The 16409-nt window shown below is 48.1% G+C and overlaps 7 protein-coding genes across 7 annotated transcripts; 2 read left to right on the top strand and 5 right to left on the bottom strand.

Annotated features, from left to right (window-relative positions):
• Positions 1–297: 297 nt before the first annotated feature.
• On the bottom strand, positions 298–1666 carry MYCFIDRAFT_40076 (uncharacterized protein; the record flags this gene model as incomplete). The annotated part of the gene is made up of 3 exons (XM_007924236.1): positions 298–462; positions 532–861; positions 911–1666. Coding segments are annotated over 3 exons (1251 nt in total), but the record flags the coding sequence as incomplete, so codon positions are not given.
• Positions 1667–7124: 5458 nt separating this feature from the next.
• Positions 7125–7496, top strand: MYCFIDRAFT_81972 (uncharacterized protein; the record flags this gene model as incomplete). Its single annotated transcript, XM_007924628.1, has 1 exon — positions 7125–7496. One exon carries the CDS (start codon positions 7125–7127, stop codon positions 7494–7496), a length of 372 nt encoding a protein of 123 aa, XP_007922819.1.
• Positions 7497–7580: 84 nt separating this feature from the next.
• MYCFIDRAFT_131367 (uncharacterized protein) lies at positions 7581–8321 on the bottom strand (the record flags this gene model as incomplete). Its single annotated transcript, XM_007925255.1, has 1 exon — positions 7581–8321. The coding sequence occupies one exon, from the start codon at positions 8319–8321 to the stop codon at positions 7581–7583; it is 741 nt and encodes a 246-aa protein (XP_007923446.1).
• A 994-nt stretch (positions 8322–9315) lies between these two features.
• Positions 9316–9952, bottom strand: MYCFIDRAFT_131203 (uncharacterized protein; the record flags this gene model as incomplete). The annotated part of the gene is made up of 3 exons (XM_007925254.1): positions 9316–9451; positions 9510–9782; positions 9834–9952. The coding sequence occupies 3 exons, from the start codon at positions 9950–9952 to the stop codon at positions 9316–9318; spliced, it is 528 nt and encodes a 175-aa protein (XP_007923445.1).
• Positions 9953–10667: 715 nt separating this feature from the next.
• Positions 10668–11939, top strand: MYCFIDRAFT_171846 (uncharacterized protein; the record flags this gene model as incomplete). The annotated part of the gene is made up of 11 exons (XM_007925253.1): positions 10668–10683; positions 10712–10731; positions 10783–10900; positions 10941–11084; positions 11111–11249; positions 11277–11319; positions 11351–11388; positions 11419–11533; positions 11565–11773; positions 11801–11809; positions 11843–11939. 11 exons carry the CDS (start codon positions 10668–10670, stop codon positions 11937–11939), a joined length of 948 nt encoding a protein of 315 aa, XP_007923444.1.
• A 43-nt stretch (positions 11940–11982) lies between these two features.
• MYCFIDRAFT_40034 (uncharacterized protein) lies at positions 11983–13179 on the bottom strand (the record flags this gene model as incomplete). Its single annotated transcript, XM_007924235.1, has 3 exons — positions 11983–12758; positions 12806–12939; positions 13076–13179. 3 exons carry the CDS (start codon positions 13177–13179, stop codon positions 11983–11985), a joined length of 1014 nt encoding a protein of 337 aa, XP_007922426.1.
• A 529-nt stretch (positions 13180–13708) lies between these two features.
• MYCFIDRAFT_151027 (uncharacterized protein) lies at positions 13709–14956 on the bottom strand (the record flags this gene model as incomplete). Its single annotated transcript, XM_007925252.1, has 2 exons — positions 13709–14678; positions 14736–14956. The coding sequence occupies 2 exons, from the start codon at positions 14954–14956 to the stop codon at positions 13871–13873; spliced, it is 1029 nt and encodes a 342-aa protein (XP_007923443.1). The 3' UTR covers positions 13709–13870.
• Between the last annotated feature and the right edge of the window lie 1453 nt (positions 14957–16409).

Genomic DNA, 16409 nt, shown 5'->3' with positions numbered 1-16409 from the left:
GCTCTCTGCCTGGGTCGCTAACCTCTTGGTCTGCTGCTGCGCCCTCTCGACGATGCTCTCAACCTTCCGCTCGATGTCCGTGACTTGCTGGCTCACCCTTCTACCAGCTCCAAAGGTACCATCCTTCATGGCCTGCACATCGCGCCGAAGCTGGTCATGTATGTTTTTGGAATCGACCGACTCGAGCTTCTTCTCTAACCTCTCCCCGATCTCTTCCACACGTTCTTCGGCCTTTCTTTCAGCCTCTTTGCCATATTCGACAGTCTTCTTCACAGTGCGCGGCTTGCCCCAGTTCGTGTAAGCCTGTAGGAAGAATCGCGCAAAAAGGAAGGTCAAGGGTGCAAGATACAGCAGATTCAGATAGATAGCAAAGGCCTCGCCAGAAGTGTCGATGCAGCTGACCGTGGTCCGATCCTGGCGCCATCTTGTCTCGTAGAGAGGCTCCACGCGTTCCCTAAACTGCTGGATCTTCTCTTCCATTCTTGGCACATAGGCTTGTCCTGCGAAGTCCTGGCGCGGGCTGTGGCTGACTCCAACTCGCTCCGCCAGTCCTTCCTCGCCAAGTCCGCGAAGCAGCAATTTCTTGCCAAAGGCGACCCAATCGAAAGCAGAAGGCGTTGCGATGACGCTTGAAACGGTGGATGAAGCGGCAGCGGCTTTCGATGATGCACTTGCGAGAACGGAAGAGACTGTGGCGGCTACTCTGTATGGAGTGCGAACGGGAATATCGTACTTGATGAACAAATGTGCTGCAGCGTAGGAAGCTCCCCACAGGAATTGCGCAATCTGCATGCTGGTTAAAGTGCGCTTCAAGATGGTTGGGGACCTGTAGCCGAGCGCGGAAAGAGTGTAATATGTGTACTGCAATAATGTTAGCTGAATTCAGTGCTGAAAAGATGGTCTCACTCACCATCAGCGCGTGGATAAAGCTGTTGACAAAGACGAACATCCAGATTGGGGGGCTCATGTAACGGATGCCAGCCCACATACAAAGCATGGCTCCGCTGTGGTGATATGTCTGCAAGGTCTTGCTTCTCTTGCCCTTGACTATGATGATGGCTGTGTCGACGACTTCGTAGAACTTGCTAACATAAAACACCCATCCCCAGAAAGCCAGACCTTCGTTCCAGAGTCTGCCCACGTCGGTTGGGTCGGGATTGCCATCGTAGCCCAGCTTAATCAATTGATTCTTGGCTTCCCAGATATTGATGGTTGTGTTGAATGCAGTCGCGTCTCCAAGTCCTCTCGGCCCGTGCATCTTGCACAGCGCGTCTGCTATGCCAGCCAAGCCAATTTCTGAATTCACTCCCGGCCATGTATGCGCAATGGCCCTGCACATGGCGAGAAATGTGGCTGCCGAGTAGAGAGCCAGTAGTGCATTGTGTATGATGACGAAGTATCTGAACCACCACTGTTTCGCGATCCACCACTTCTGGTTGTTGTGACGGCGATTGTAGGCGTTCAGGAAGAAGACGGCGATCAGGTAGGCGCTCGCGAAAGTGATTGGAACCTGCCATTTGAGAGCAAAGTTGAAGAGATCCTTGTCGATGCCAAATGGCGCGCGGAAGGATCGCTCTTTGACGGGAGGTGGAAGTGCGCGTGGTAGGGGCTGCGGCGGAAAGCTGTTGAGAAAGCCAAAGTCTGGCCATTGCAGATAGACCGACATGGTGACGGCCGTTCGTATGCAGGCGTGGTGGGCGCTCGCGACGCAAGGGCGTGGAAGTGAAGTGTTTCAAGTCGTGGTAAACACTCGGCCAGATAAAGAGTCGCACTGTGATCTACGGAGATATCGTAACAAGAAAGGGAAGGAGGGGCGGGGATTGGTATGCCTCCGCCAGGCAGGCGCTGTCGCAAAACTGGGAAATGCAGATGCAGCAAGAGTGAAGTGTTCGATTGTTCCCAAAAGACGTTGCCAAGCTTAGGAGCTGTTCGGTTGCACCTGCGGTTCCAGGGGTAGGTGGATTCGGTGGTGTAGCTTTAAACCATACTACACCGGGGCCGCTATAGCTAGTGTAGATTGGTATAGATTATTTATAAGGCTATCCGTACAGTAATTTATCGCACTTGTTCGGTTGTAGATGCAGTTGTCCTTTATAGAATAGTAGAATATAATAGGGCTCGAATACTAGCTATATAGCCGCCTACGGGTCTACCCGAGTAGGGCTTAGTAGGTAGAATTTTCGTATCCCGAGAATGTAATAAATTCTATACTTTCTACTATTATAAACAACAACACTAACGATGCCTATATATATCGCCGTATATACCGATTTTTTAATAATACTATACGCTTTAATTTGCCGCAAAAACTAGTTCGATCCGATACCTCCTCGTTAAGAAACAAATCCTGCCGTTATTATAGCCGACTCGTAGCTTCTACCTAAGCTTAACAATATATAGAGCACCTAGAATACGCAGACCCTTACCTAAACAGCACTATAGGATATATAAGTCTTAGAATCTTAAGGTATAGATAGAATCGCCTTATTAGGAATATAAGAAGAGGATTCTAACGGTTTAGACGACGACAAAACACTATAAGGAAGGCTCGACTAGTCTCTAAGCCTTAAAGAGCTATTCCTCGAGGCTATAGCCCTACAAATCGACCTTAATAACTACCGTAACGGCACTCTTAATACTAAAGGTCGTACTAAGGTACTCGAGGTTGTTAGTAGGCAAGCTAAGCGTCCGGTTACTTAGAGATAGTGCAAGATAAAGCTATACGCCTATAAGGTACTATATACGGCCTTCGTAGCGCTCGAAGCCGAGTCTAGGTTTAGCATTAATCTAGAGACTAGTATTATTACTACAGACAGCTACGTATAGAATAATTATCTTGCAAAGAAGATACATACTAATGCGAAGCCTCTAAGACACCGTCCTATACTATATACCGCCTTCTATAGGACACTCTTTAGTAACAAGACTGCTACTAGACAGGCTTCTAAGGAGCTGTTCGGTTATACCTACGGTTCTAGGGGTAGGTAGATTCGGTAGTGTAGCTTTAAACTATACTATACCGGGGCCGCTATAGCTAGTATAGATTAGTATAGATTATTTATAAGGCTATTCGCATAGTAATTTATCGCACTTGTTCGGTTATAGATGCAGTTGTCCTTTGTAGAATAGTAGAATATAATAGGGCTCGAATACTAGCTATATAGCCGCCTACGGGTCTACCCGAGTAGGGCTTAGTAGGCAGAATTTTCGTATCCCGAGAATGTAATGAATTCTATGCTTTCTACTATTATAAACAACAATACTAACGATGCCTATATATATCGCCGTATATACCGATTTTTTAATAACACTATACGCTTCAATTTGCCGTAAAAACTAGTTCGATCCGATATCTCCTTGTTAAGAAACAAATCCTGCCGTTATTATAGCCGACTCGGAGCTTCTACCTAAGCTTAACAATATATAGAGCACCTAGAATACGTAGACCCTTACCTAAACAGCACTATAGGATATATAAGTCTTAGAATCTTAAGGTATAGATAGAATCGCCTTATTAGGAATATAAGAAGAGGATTCTAACGGTTTAGACGACGACAAAACACTATAAGGAAGGCTCGACTAGTCTCTAAGCCTTAAAGAGCTATTCCTCGAGGCTATAGCCCTATAAATCGACCTTAACAACTACCGTAACGGCACTCTTAATGCTAAAGGTCGTACTAAGGTGCTCGAGGTTATTAGTAGGCAAGCTAAGCGTCCGGTTACTTAGAGACAGTGCAAGACAAAGCTATACGCCTATAAGGTGCTATATACGGCCTTCGTAGCGCTCGAAGCCGAGTCTAGGTTTAGCATTGATCTAGAGACTAGTATTATTACTACGGACAGCTACGTATAGAATAATTATCTTACAAAGAAGACATATACTAATGCGAAGCCTCTAAGATACCGTCCTATACTATATACCGCCTTCTATAGGACACTCTTTAGCAATAAGACTGCTACTAGATAGGCTTCTAAGGGAGGTGCTATAACAGCTAAGAAGCGAGTTAATAAGAAGGTCGCTGCTTAGAAGCTACGCAAGAAGCTAAAGTCGCTATAACAATAACTATAGGTTATCGATAGCGACTCGGAGGCAGACAAAGAGAACAAATAGCTAGATACTACGGACTCTGTTTCCAAGGATAGCTCTTTAAACAAGGACTCTTTAAACAAGGACTCTTCAAACAAGGGCTCTTTAAATAAGGATAAGCTAATAGCAACACTACGCGCTCCTATTATGCCTTAGGTCTCGGACTCTACTAACAAGGGCAACCGCAGCGGTGCAGTGCGCCTTACTAATGCTATTCGAGAGGGTTGCCTTGCTATAATACCTAATATTCTAGTTAAGTTGGCGATTAATAAGCTTAACGACTATAACCTGTCTTACGAGCTATACAGAGTGTGCAGCAAGGCCTTCTATAACGACGATTACGGCCTCTTCGAGTCTCGTGTATTTAACGGTAGAACACTAAGATATAGGCGCGAGTAGATAAGGAAGTAGGCTTACGAGAACGATATCGAAGAAGATATTAAGAGCGACTGCGAGTAAGCGAGTTAAGTCGATTAGGCTACTTTCTAGCAAATGGCGCTAACAATAGTGTCTAATACGATAACGACGAGATTAAGATAGCTTTTCTAGCGGAAGACCGGGTTTAGCTTTTAATACTACTAACTATCTACTATTTAACACTAGGTCTAGATATATATACAAAATTTACAGGTCTTTAAGAATATATATACGACATACTCCGTACTAATTTCTATATGCTTCTAACTAGTAGTTATAATGTTCTACTGCTATATAGGTCTCTAAAATTCATTGTACGTCTCCGGCTTAGCGGTCGGCTTAGAAGCCGAGCCTCGGCTTCTAGGCTAGCAAGCTCCGAGATAGTGTCGGTTGTATTGCTACTAAATTCCAATCTACCGCTTATAGTATATTACACTACTAAGACGACATTTATACTACAACTTTGTATAATAGCGGAAGATCTACTTATTGCCGCCTACAACCTCGTTAAAAAATTATCTAAATCGGTCTAGAACCGAGCTTAGTCGAGCCCTACGAAGGTAGCACTAAACTAAGTGAGAATGTAGGTCGATATAATTTCTAAGGGAAGCTATAATCGACCGAGATACGTCGATTACAGCACTTTCTAGCAAACGGCGCTAACAAAAGTAATTAACACGATAACGACGAGGTATTAAGGCATCCATTTTATCTCTTACTATTAATAATGCCCTTCCTTTAGATAGGCTTATTACGCTCTGCCTTCTCGAGTTTATAGTCTTACTATATGTCCTTCTACAGTCTACTTCTAAAGGCCGTTATACGCTTATTCTTAGCGTTTATAGTACTACTAAGTAAGCGCTTAGCCCTATGCCTATTACTTTGCTAGACTTCTACTTTATTGAGTGCCTATTCTGCTTGCTAGCGAGCCTCTTCGTCGGCTATTAAGCTATCGCTTAGATTCTTAATTCTAATAAAGTTGTATAGCGCAACTAAAGCGTAGACAAGAGCGACCTGCGTGTCCTTATTAAATACAGGGCCCTTCGTATCTCGAAGGATCTTAAAGCGCTCCTTTAGTACGGCAAATACACGCTCGACAACGTTGCGTAGGCTCGAATGCCGTAGATTAAATAACTCCTCGCTATTAGCTAGTATTCTATTACCTACTCCCTATTCTTTTAAGTAATACCGGAAGCCTCTAAATAGTGTAAGGGTCAACCGAGTACTTAGATAGCTAGTATTAGCAAGATAATACTTATACTATAGACAGTTGGCTCTAAAGCCTTTATTCTCTCGAGCGTATAGTAATATACGACTATCGTTTACAAAGCCCTCCTATCTAGCAAGTACGTAAGTAAATAGCATATTAAAGTCTACTACTACTAATATATTCTAAGATATAGTGCCCTTCCTATTCCGCTATAGAGCCTGCTTATTACGAGCAATGTAAGCGAGTACGTAGCTTCCGTCGAGGGCACCTATACAGTCCTTAAACTAGGGGTAGAATTTGCCTATGCCTCGCCTATTTATCTCGCTTATTATCTTAGAAGGGACGGTGTTATAATCCGGCTCTTTAACTACATTATTATATAGCTCTAATAGCGCTGCAAGGACAGCGTAGAAGGACTTATAGACCGTATCCTTAGACCTGTTAAATACTAGGTCTATCTAGCGGAAGCCTATTAATAAGCTAACAACTATAAGGAAGTATATTAACCTCTCTATAGCGGTTAGCTATTTAGTTAACCTAAAGCTACGCTCTACTAAAGTATCTAAGAGGGCATAGAATATAGGTTTATCGATACGGCAATTCTTATAGAGCTTCGTCTCGTCTTCTAGTAGCTCGACTGTCTTTTTATAACTATCGTCGCTATATATATAGGGTCGGATATCGAGGTATTCGTCGAAGTATTAGGCGGCTGCTATATAGGCAACGATAGCAGCTGTACGTTACTAGGCTAAAGTCGACATTCGGAGGTCCGGTTAAGCTTAATATACTACGGACTACGGTTAAATTAAAGGAGGTGCTAAGGATACTATTAACTATAAAGCGATAGCGAGTTCGAGCTATATTATAGGTTAAACAAGGGTATTATACGGCGGTAAGACACCAAAATACACCTAAAGTCGTATAGCTCGAAATTTAGCTAGCTAGCGCTAAGCCTGTATATAAACTACGACTAAAGGCCGATATATACCTATATAATAGTAACTGCAGGTTTAAATAATATATTTACTTGCTAACTAAAGGGCATATCACTAATCTTGTTCGGTTCAACCTATAGAGGGTGTATTATTGCTATACCTGTTCGGTTTAACCTACAGTGTAGTGTATTTCCACCTTCACTGCCAGGTGCAGGTGCAACCGAACAGCTCCTTAGAATACTGGTGCTGGTGGCTGGAGCTCGGCTCAGGAACAAGGATGAGCTGCTTCTATCCGACGTCACCAAACGTCACCATACAAAGCCATCGCCGTAACGTATGCATTCGTGGTGGGCGATGAGACGATCTGTAGGAATTGAACAGAAGCGTAGGTAAACACAGTCGCAGACCACCTGAGATTACATCAACTAGTCCACCATCAACAGCAAAACAAGAAGCAACACAACCACGGTCCACCATGTCTCAAGGCGAAAAAGCAGCAGAGAACGTCAAGTCCGGCATCAAAGGCGTCGTCGGCGCGACAGAAGACATTCGCAAGAACATAAACTCCTTCGCCGACGACCTGCTGGGAAGCAATCACGAATCCACCGGCATTCATCCCCACGCAAAGCAGGCAGGCGGCGAGGCTGAGGCAGCGACCGAGAAGGCAGCAGAGAAGCTCAGCTCGCATCATGGAGGACAGACTGTTGGAGGCAGCGATCCAGTCGCTGGAACGACAACAACAGGCGGAGCGACGACTACAGGCATCCATACCGATAGCCACGCGACGGGAGCACCTGTGACTGACGAGCATCCCACGAAACCGACGAGTGGAATGGGCACGCAGTAGATGTCATCGTCGCACTAGACATGAGAGTGAGAACATGAGATACCCAATGCAGATTGGACTGTACCAATGAAGCTTCCTACACATCTACAAGTCCTTCATCGGCGTACTCTCATTCTCCTGCCCTTTATCCCCATGTACCCTCACCGGCTCCTTCGCAGCATTCTTATCCTTCTCAAAATACTTCACCTCCTCAGCATCCATGACCTTCACAACATTATCGGCCTGCCACTTCTTGAACCCAAATCCAACACCCTCATGCGAATAGTCCTTATCATTCGCCTGATCCTTATGATACTTCACCCTCACAAATCCCGCCTCCTCACTCCCCGGCTCCAAACTCAAACTCACAAGCGCATTAATCGTAGCGGTCTTGGGGATGAGTTTGAAAGTCCAGGACTGTTCGTTCTTGAACTGGATCAAATCCTCTTCGTTCTTGATGATTTCGTAGCCTTCGTTCTTGGATTCTTTGAAGAATTTTGGCAAAGCGAACCATTGACCTGCCATTTTGTAGCGGTCGTTGGCGTAGACGAATTGGTCGTCGTAGACGCAGTCGGGCGTGTAGCGTTCAACGCGTTTGATTGTGGGTTCGCATGAGTAGAGGGCTATGATGTCGTCGATTAAGGCTTGACGCGCTGGACTCAGCTTGATGCGGTTTGCTGGGCTCGGGTGCATGTCTTCGCTTGTGCTTTGTTGCCGCACTTCAAACTGTTCTCCTGGAGCAGTAGCCCCTGTGGAGGAAGCGGCTGCAGTGGAAGACATTGTTCCTGTGGCGGATACTGGTCGGGACAAGTTGTCTTCAACACGTTTTGGGTGCTGCTGGGTCATATTAATAGGACTGACAGTGTCTGTAATGAAGAAAGTGGAGACGTTGTTGCACTTAGCTATGTGTACGCATCAGACGCGCTTACGATGGCGCATCCAGCCACATGTAGTCGTTGTGACGTGAAGACTCGTCGCGAGACGTGGTGCCGCTCTTTGTTTCGCGCGCGCGTCGGATGTGTGTGTATGAGTGCAGGTTCCATGACGTTTCGTGACGATGCAGACGGCTTCACAGATCTGCCAAGGCCGAAACTGTTGACTTCACTTGCTTCTTGGTAGCTTCTCCTTGAGACTAACGAATATGCAGTCGCTTCACCTACTCATAACTTAATCTCGCTGGCTTCATTATCCTTCGAGATGCGATTTTCCCGAACATCACTTGCCAGGTCATCAGTGGATTTCTATCAGCATCGCTCTCGACCATGCTGTTTCGACCGCCAATACGCGCACACCACTCCGGAAACCTCCTCGAAGTTATCCGCCGAGTCGAAGATGCTCCCAGAGCATGGCGCAGTTTCAGGACCTGCGACTAGCACGGAGGAAGGCATGGTATACTGTGCATATATCCGGATCAAGTCCCTACCGTGCGCGTGCGCTATCCTCCATAATGGGGTTTCGGATGACGGCCGCAGCAAGATATCAGCTTCTACGACCCTGAGGTGCACGGTTTGTCGTTGCTTCGACGAGAATCCAGCAGAAGTGTCTTGCTTGTGCGAACATTTGAATCTTCTCTAGGCTGTGCGGGCTGGCCTTATAGCCCGCGGACGCTGACTTGACTTCCTTAATGCCTATCAGGTTCTGAGCTGTTCGCTTGGGCCTGGAGAGATTGGTAAAGGTCTCGTACTTCTGAAAAGAACCAAATACACATGTATTGGGGTGAGTATATGATCCTAAATCATAATGCTTGTTCACTATTGCCCATCTGCAGTCCCTCCGGCGATCATCCGTCTACTATCGGCGGCTCTTTTGTATGCGCTTCGGACGACCATAGCACGTCTACTCAGTCACACGCTATGGAAGTAGGCGAGACCCCTGGATCAACGGTTACATCATCGTATTTGACCAAATTTTGTGCATGTGGTGTAAGATTCGCAACACCCTTGCGGTCTTTCGTCACGGTGAAGAGACTGGTATAGCTAAAGCAAATGAAGGTCGGCAAACGCTATCAGTCGCACGGGAGTCTCAGCAACTTACTATGCCCTCGAGCAATTCCCACCATCATACGTCGTATCAATAGCACCAAGTACATGGTAAGTCTTCTGAGTACTTGTCTCAGAATCGACAGACGTGACATTTGGCCGATGATTCCAATGCTTGTTGCCTTTTGGTGGCAACAGTTTTTGCTTGAGAGCTACAATTTCATTGGCGCCGGTTGCGACCGAAGTGACGACTTTCAATACGCCGTCAGATGTGAAGAAGTCGGTGAAGCCTGTCGTTGCCTGAGGGTCTTCCGCCGATCTATAGAGTCTACGGCTATATGTCAGTAGTAGCAGGTTAGAAGCTTAGTGGATGACTGACTCCTTCAGGTAGGCTTGAAATCCACCTTCGACTCCAGACCTTGCCGAGTACCTGGACATATCGACGCAGTCTGCAAGGCCTGCAAGACAAGCGGCTACTGTGAGAGAAATGAAGTGCATGTTTCGGATCGCTAATTTCTTTAGGCCACTACGATTCACGAGCTGAATGTGAATCCGTACATCTCTTTATACAGTCTGTCCAAGCGAAGCTGACCCACGCATCCTGTTCTAGCAGCGATTAGCAAATGCCTGACCTGCTTAGAGGGCAGTATTCTGATTTGCTCAAAGCCCGTAAACATCGTGGCAACACGGACTGTATACCAGGTTGCGTTCGTATAGCATCTTCCGCCTGAAGGTTCTTAGCGACGGGTTCTGTACTGCGGGCTACCGTAGTGAGATCTACCTCACAGTTAGTCTAAGCGAAACTGAGTATTGACGGTAATTGACCTGCTTAAGGGGCAGTAAAGCCGCAGTATTGCCAGTATTTTGATTTTTTCAAAGTCTATAACACCGTAGCAAAACGTATCTAAGATCTTATACCAGGTCGTGTTGGTACTGGCAGCCCTAGTCAGTTTCGCTTACACTGACTATATAAATAGGTCCTTGAGGCTTGATCCTTGGCATAATCCGCTGCATCGCACCTGCCGCGCAGTGCGCGCACCCTTCGGTATATAAAGAAGACGGAATCCGTAGACCCGCGGTATATAGATCAGGACAGCGACTCGAGCGAAGCAGTAGCGGGCGCAATAACAATTAGCCTTGCCTTGATAGTTAGCCAGCGAAACTAACTGGCGCGTCCTATTCCAGTGGCGATTAGTAAAGACCTAGAAGCAACATGAATTTTCCTTCTCGTTTAGAGTAATAGTGCCGGGGTTATAGGAATCGGCTGCCAGGGTCTTGTGCAACTTCCTCTCTAGGCCGGCAAGCATTGTTGACAGCACATCGGATAGCGGCTTGGACTATCGCGTTTGCCTTTTCCGCCAAAGGCGACCTCTTTTCCGACTCTAGCCAAATCGGCTCATAATACGCAAATCTTCTCGGATGGCACGAAAGCTTCGTGGAGTATTCGTGTTTATTGGCGACTGACCTACTCGATAAATGCCCGTAGATGTCGGCAATGCTGAATATGTCGAGAATTGCATAGCTACCTCGTTCTGGTCAGCAATGATTATGGACATTGGGAACAAGTCACTGTTGTTCAAGCTCGAAGCCAAGTTGACCCAAGTCATCATAGAGCTTCTCCTTGCTGCGTGTAACTACGACGATTTTGGGTTTGAGATTTGGTGGCAGGGTCCAAATTTGCGGGTCTCTGGCCCTCTGCCAGACTTTCTCAAGCCATAATGCCAGATCGTTGCTCGTGCACACCAGGATCCAGCCTGGAAGATGAGCTCCGATTCCGAGGAAGCGAGCATATGAAGTAGCGGTGGGTGTGCGATAAAGGTAGTAAAGCGGATCTGCTCTTTCCAGTGCCCGCCGCCATGGCCGGAGTGTTTGGTTGGCCAGCCAAGCAGTGTCAAGTGTCGCAACTCCGACCTCGAAATACTTGGCACCCGCTCGTCTGCTAAAACAGTTATGATGATTGCAAGAAATATGACTTCCCTGCTCGAACGGTATGAAGGAACTTGTGCAACGTCGATGGGTATACTGTATTCGTCTGCTTCGAGTCTCATGAGCCTTAATGTATGGATTGATTGCAATGGCGTAATCTACGCTCGGGACCTTGATCACCGAGTCTCAATCCAAGACCTCGCTGTGTCAGAGCGAGCGCATAGCTCTGCGAGGCACTATCAGAGGCTTCAGCCATGATCCGGAGGCTCCATCAATAAGTCGCAATTGCGTGGCAATGATGGTGTGGATGCTTGTTGATGGATTCTCTCAAGAAGTAAATGCGCTGTATGTGAAGCTCTGGTCAATGCGTGGTCTCAATGCCTGCAAAGCTAGGTGGAGCTTAGCATGTGAGGTCTGCAGCTCGCGTAAGTGAGGCAACGAAAATGAGGGAGGAAAATTGAGCCGCGCCAGTGATACTCCGAATTGTTGGCTCAAAGCGTCACATACCACTTTGACACATTCACTTCTCTACCTTCAATCGGGGGGCCTCGGAGAATGATTAACTTCAGAAGTCGCCTGCACTGGAGTTTGTTTCTGCTGGTCTATAGTCCGCGATTGAATTCGATCAAACCTCCTTCCCCGCCTTGGTCCCAGAACTCCTTCTCCAAACTCGTGGCCTTCACAGCTTGTCTCTGGGGGAAAGCTGCCAGAGCAAGCGGAAGCGCAAACAGGCTGGTGGTCAGAATCAGGCCCAAATTGACCGGCAGGACCATCCGTGGCCGGGATTTGAGCCATGCAGTCTGCTGTAACCGCACGAGGACCAGTGGAGGAATGACCATGATAGGAGTCGCGTTGAGCACGCGCGAGATAGCTGTCTCTCCCACAGCAAGGGTGGCCGCCTTTTTGCTCTTACCGATGGGCTCCAAAGCTTTGCCTGCCTCTTCCCGCTTCTTCCTGGTCTCTTCTGACTCGCTTGGGAAAACTTCAATTCCTCTTCGAATCTCCTCGCCTCGCATGAGGAACACGTTCAGCACACCGGCACATGCGACTGCAGCGAATGGTACCAGTCTACCCAGCACCACCTTTGTGGAAGGACTGACTCGCTTCAACCTTGGCACGATGGAATTGAGACCAACCGCTACACCACAACTAGCTCCAACTGCTGTGAAGTAGGACTTCACAATCGTTGAAGTTGCCATTGGGGTGCTTTTGTTGGCGTTGGAAAAGTTGATGCCCACATTCAACGACTGATTTGCCACTTGCCAGGCGATCGTTCCCGTGTTTGTGAGATTCGGTGTGAGCATGCCAGCAGTTACTACCAGATTCGAGATGACGAAACAAGACATGCGGAAAGGGAGGAATACAGGTTCACCAGTATCTGTGCATGTCAGTCGATGCGGGATCTCGGGATAGGTAAGCACTCACCTGGATGAAGGGTAGCATCAACCACTTTCTTCGCTTGCCATAACTCCGGTGTCATGTGCTGCAATTTTCCTTGCTTGTATTGAGTGAGGAGTGACTTTGCTTGTTCCAGTGCGGTGCTTGATGTGAAGAGGGTTCTATTGAGGATTCCCGTCAGCAAATGTGTCGTGAATGCTCTGGTAGTCTGCACTCGAGCAATAACAACAAATCGGTGATACTGAACCTTTCGGATCATTTCAAAGAGGCCGATTCAATGCTTCACTATTGCCTCACCTCGGGTCTGCAATCTCGGCGGAGTGCTTGACTCTGCCCCAGTATGTATTGAGATCATGTCGCGATGCAGGCAAGTCTCTGCTGCCTGGCAGAGATGCAGACATGCTTGTTGTATTGGGTGCCGCCTGCGCTGCTGAGAGGAGCAGACGTCGAAGCGTGCAAGAGTCAGAAGAGAGTCGCTCGAGGTCGGTGAAGTTGTTGTTTGACCGCAATGTCGGCAATCGTTTCCGAAAAAGCTTGGCGAAAAGTCTAGATAAGGTTCGCTTTCATTTCTCCCTCGCCTTTGCACAGCAACAACAGCGCCAGCAACGAACAATTCGGGACAGTGACTGAGGCTACGCGAATGCATTGATTGCTATGGAAAGGTAGGCTCCATGCTTGGCTCTACTGCAGCCTAGCAAATGTCTCTCACCGCGCTCGGTCTTGCGTCTTCCGTCACAGATCTTGAGCTGGATACCTGAATATCACATATTCAGCGTAACGAGACGACATCGAACATCGGCGGTCTTTGAGTACGGGCAAGGCTTGCGCTACCCATAGCCTTACCTCGTAATTTACCAGTCGAGACAGGCACAAGAACTTTCACACCACAACAATTCAGTCTCTTCAGTTCGCAGCCATAATACATCACGTGCCACCAGTTTCATAAAATACACAAGTCGCACTCGCTGGGTATTTTGTCGTTCATCATCCGGGACGCCGATGCTAAATTCAATATCATATCTTTGCAAGCAAATCATCCAGGCGTCCCTCGCTCGATTTCTCGTCTTTTGGCTTCCCGAAAGTCCTGGCTACCTAGTTGGTTGGTCTTCGGACTTCTCTCCACACGCCATCCCATGGCTGTAAGTCATTCGAACACTGCCGCCCTATGCCTTGTGGGGCATATGCTGTTATAGGAGTCACAGAAGCTGAGCTCGGCGCATAGTAACCCTGCGCCGGTGCTTCTTCCTCCTCTCTACCTTGCCAGTCTATTCGGAACGTAGATGCAGTCGGATCCGGTGTCGATATATCATGGTCGTTCTGCAACAAAAGCATCAACATTTGCTGCCGTTGCATTTCCTCTTCGGTAATCGAGTCCGAGTCATATGTCGATTGCTGTGCCGTTTGTGCTGGTTGCACATGCGTGCTAGTATACGCGGATGGGAACATATTTCGATTGTAGTTCTGATAGTACGCTGTGCCCTGTCCGTGCCATAATGATGACTCGCTATCTTGCTGAATCCTAGTCATGGGCACTGGAAGAGTTGGTCGCTTGGCTTTGACCGAGTTCACCTTGCGCTGAGCCCGTAGCAAGAGCCCTCCGTACACTATTGTGGTGAGTGCAGCAGCGATGGTAACTAGCAGCGCCGGCGTATTCCATTCATATCGATTGAAAACCAGGAAATTGTAAAAGATTGTCAACAGCCCCAGGGCGCAAGATGTCAACGACGGAAGGAAGACGGTCTCTGCTTGGAACAAAGGATTCCGGACGGCGAAGCACACGAGACCAGTGAACGAGAATCCGGCGGTCAGTAGTGCGACTGCAAATATCCCTACTACGGCTTGACCGATTCGAAGGTCTTTCTTAGCTTGTTTCTCGAACGTTACAGGCAGCATCAAGAAGCTATTCATCTGTCAGCGCTTTGCCCTCCTTCTACGCATTCCACGAATGTCTGCTTACCCTCCTAATATCATGAATGATGAGCCGATGGCCACCAGTCTCCAGTACCATGCAACCGCATCACGATCCGCTGTCAACCCGTCGACGGTATGACAGCTCTGCGCTCGCGACCGCTGTGGCACGCGCAGACGACGCCTGATCGCATCCAGCGTCGCGGCTTTCGCTTCTCCTCCTCCTCCTGTCTTAGGCGGCCTGCTCTGGTGCTCCTGTTCCCCCAACATCCAGCTTCGGCCCCGTTATGATATGGCTGCGATAGCTGCGATAGAATACTGCTCTTGTGCCACTCCTCACCAGCCACAATCCACTTTGATCCGTCGATCCGTCGCTTTGGGCCTGAAACCTCCAGATCTCCTCTTCTTGCTTCTTGCGACGACGCAAAGACGCGAAGCGATGGTGGGTATTCCTCCTACAACGACAGAGATCTTTCGTGCTACGGTGTTCTCGACTGCTGGTCAGCACGGAGCTCTGGTGGCCCTAGTCAACGGACAATTTCCGAGGGGCCAGGATGCGCGTTCAACCCCGCCGTCGCCGTAACTCCAGATATCGCAGTCTGCTAACACAACAACGCGAGGTGGGCAGGAGCCATGCGCCGGTCTCGAAGCGGGCAGGTTACACAATGGAAGATGATCTGGGATACGAGGGGGACGATAGGCGCGGTTGGCGCTGAAGGCTGCTATGATGCTGCATAGCCACAGAGCCACGCTGATGCTGATGCTGATGCGTACCACAAGCTCAAGTCGTCCGACCCGTGTAGCCCGTCGATCTTTACACAGCACAGCAGACCCTCTGGTTCCTCCGCGAAGGAGTCCTACTGCATCCAGAAGCCGCTAGACAAATGTGCAGTGCTGTCGCTCCTCGGACGAAGGTTGCTGCTGTAGATGTAACATCGCCAAGCTCGAAGCAGTGATACGCACGTATCACCACACAAGAGAGCTTTCTGGTACTGGTACTGCAGAAGACGACCAGGACAGGAACAGGTCGAAGTCAACGGAGATTGATGATAGTTGGCCAATTACATCGACCACGATTACACAGCGAACAAACATCACCGACAGGATAGCAGCCGCGCTGGATGGGACAAAATGAGCTCACAGTCCGCTTCAAAGACCTATAAGACACACCATCGGCTGCCTGCTGCATCGCCTTTGGCATCAATATCCCGACCCCTCCATGTTGTGGATAGAGAGAGCGTGGAATGGCACGCAGCAACTTGACACATCAACTAGGACGAAACCCATAACCTACCATCTTTGCTAGAGGCAGAATTGAATCGGTGCACTTCTATAGCTGAATCGCGCCAAGTTGCACTCTGTGCAAACTGGACACGAGCCCGAGCGGACCGGATCGGACAACGACAAGGATCACATATTCAACGTCGATCGCTATGGCAAGGACCTATGAATCCCTCGCTTACGTCCCTTAGGGAAAGGAGAAATCTGATGAAGCGTTAAGCTCGACACAGTGCCGCCTTCGTTTCATCGCATATCTGTCTAATCGTACAAGACAACAAGTGAGCCTAAGAATGCACCTACATCATGAGCAAGAAATGGGTATCTTCCGCCAACGCCTTTCCCTCGAGACTATCGTGCTCTGCTATATCCCATCGCGTAATCACCAGATGCCAAAGCTCTACGCAAAGGTTCGTACTCGAGGAGCGGTCTTTCGTGTCGGCAA

Source organism: Pseudocercospora fijiensis (assembly GCF_000340215.1).
Source record: "Pseudocercospora fijiensis CIRAD86 unplaced genomic scaffold MYCFIscaffold_2, whole genome shotgun sequence".
NCBI classification, from domain to species: Eukaryota; Fungi; Ascomycota; class Dothideomycetes; order Mycosphaerellales; family Mycosphaerellaceae; genus Pseudocercospora; species Pseudocercospora fijiensis.
Note: the sequence above shows the minus strand (reverse complement) of the source record. Positions and strands in the feature narration are given on the sequence as shown.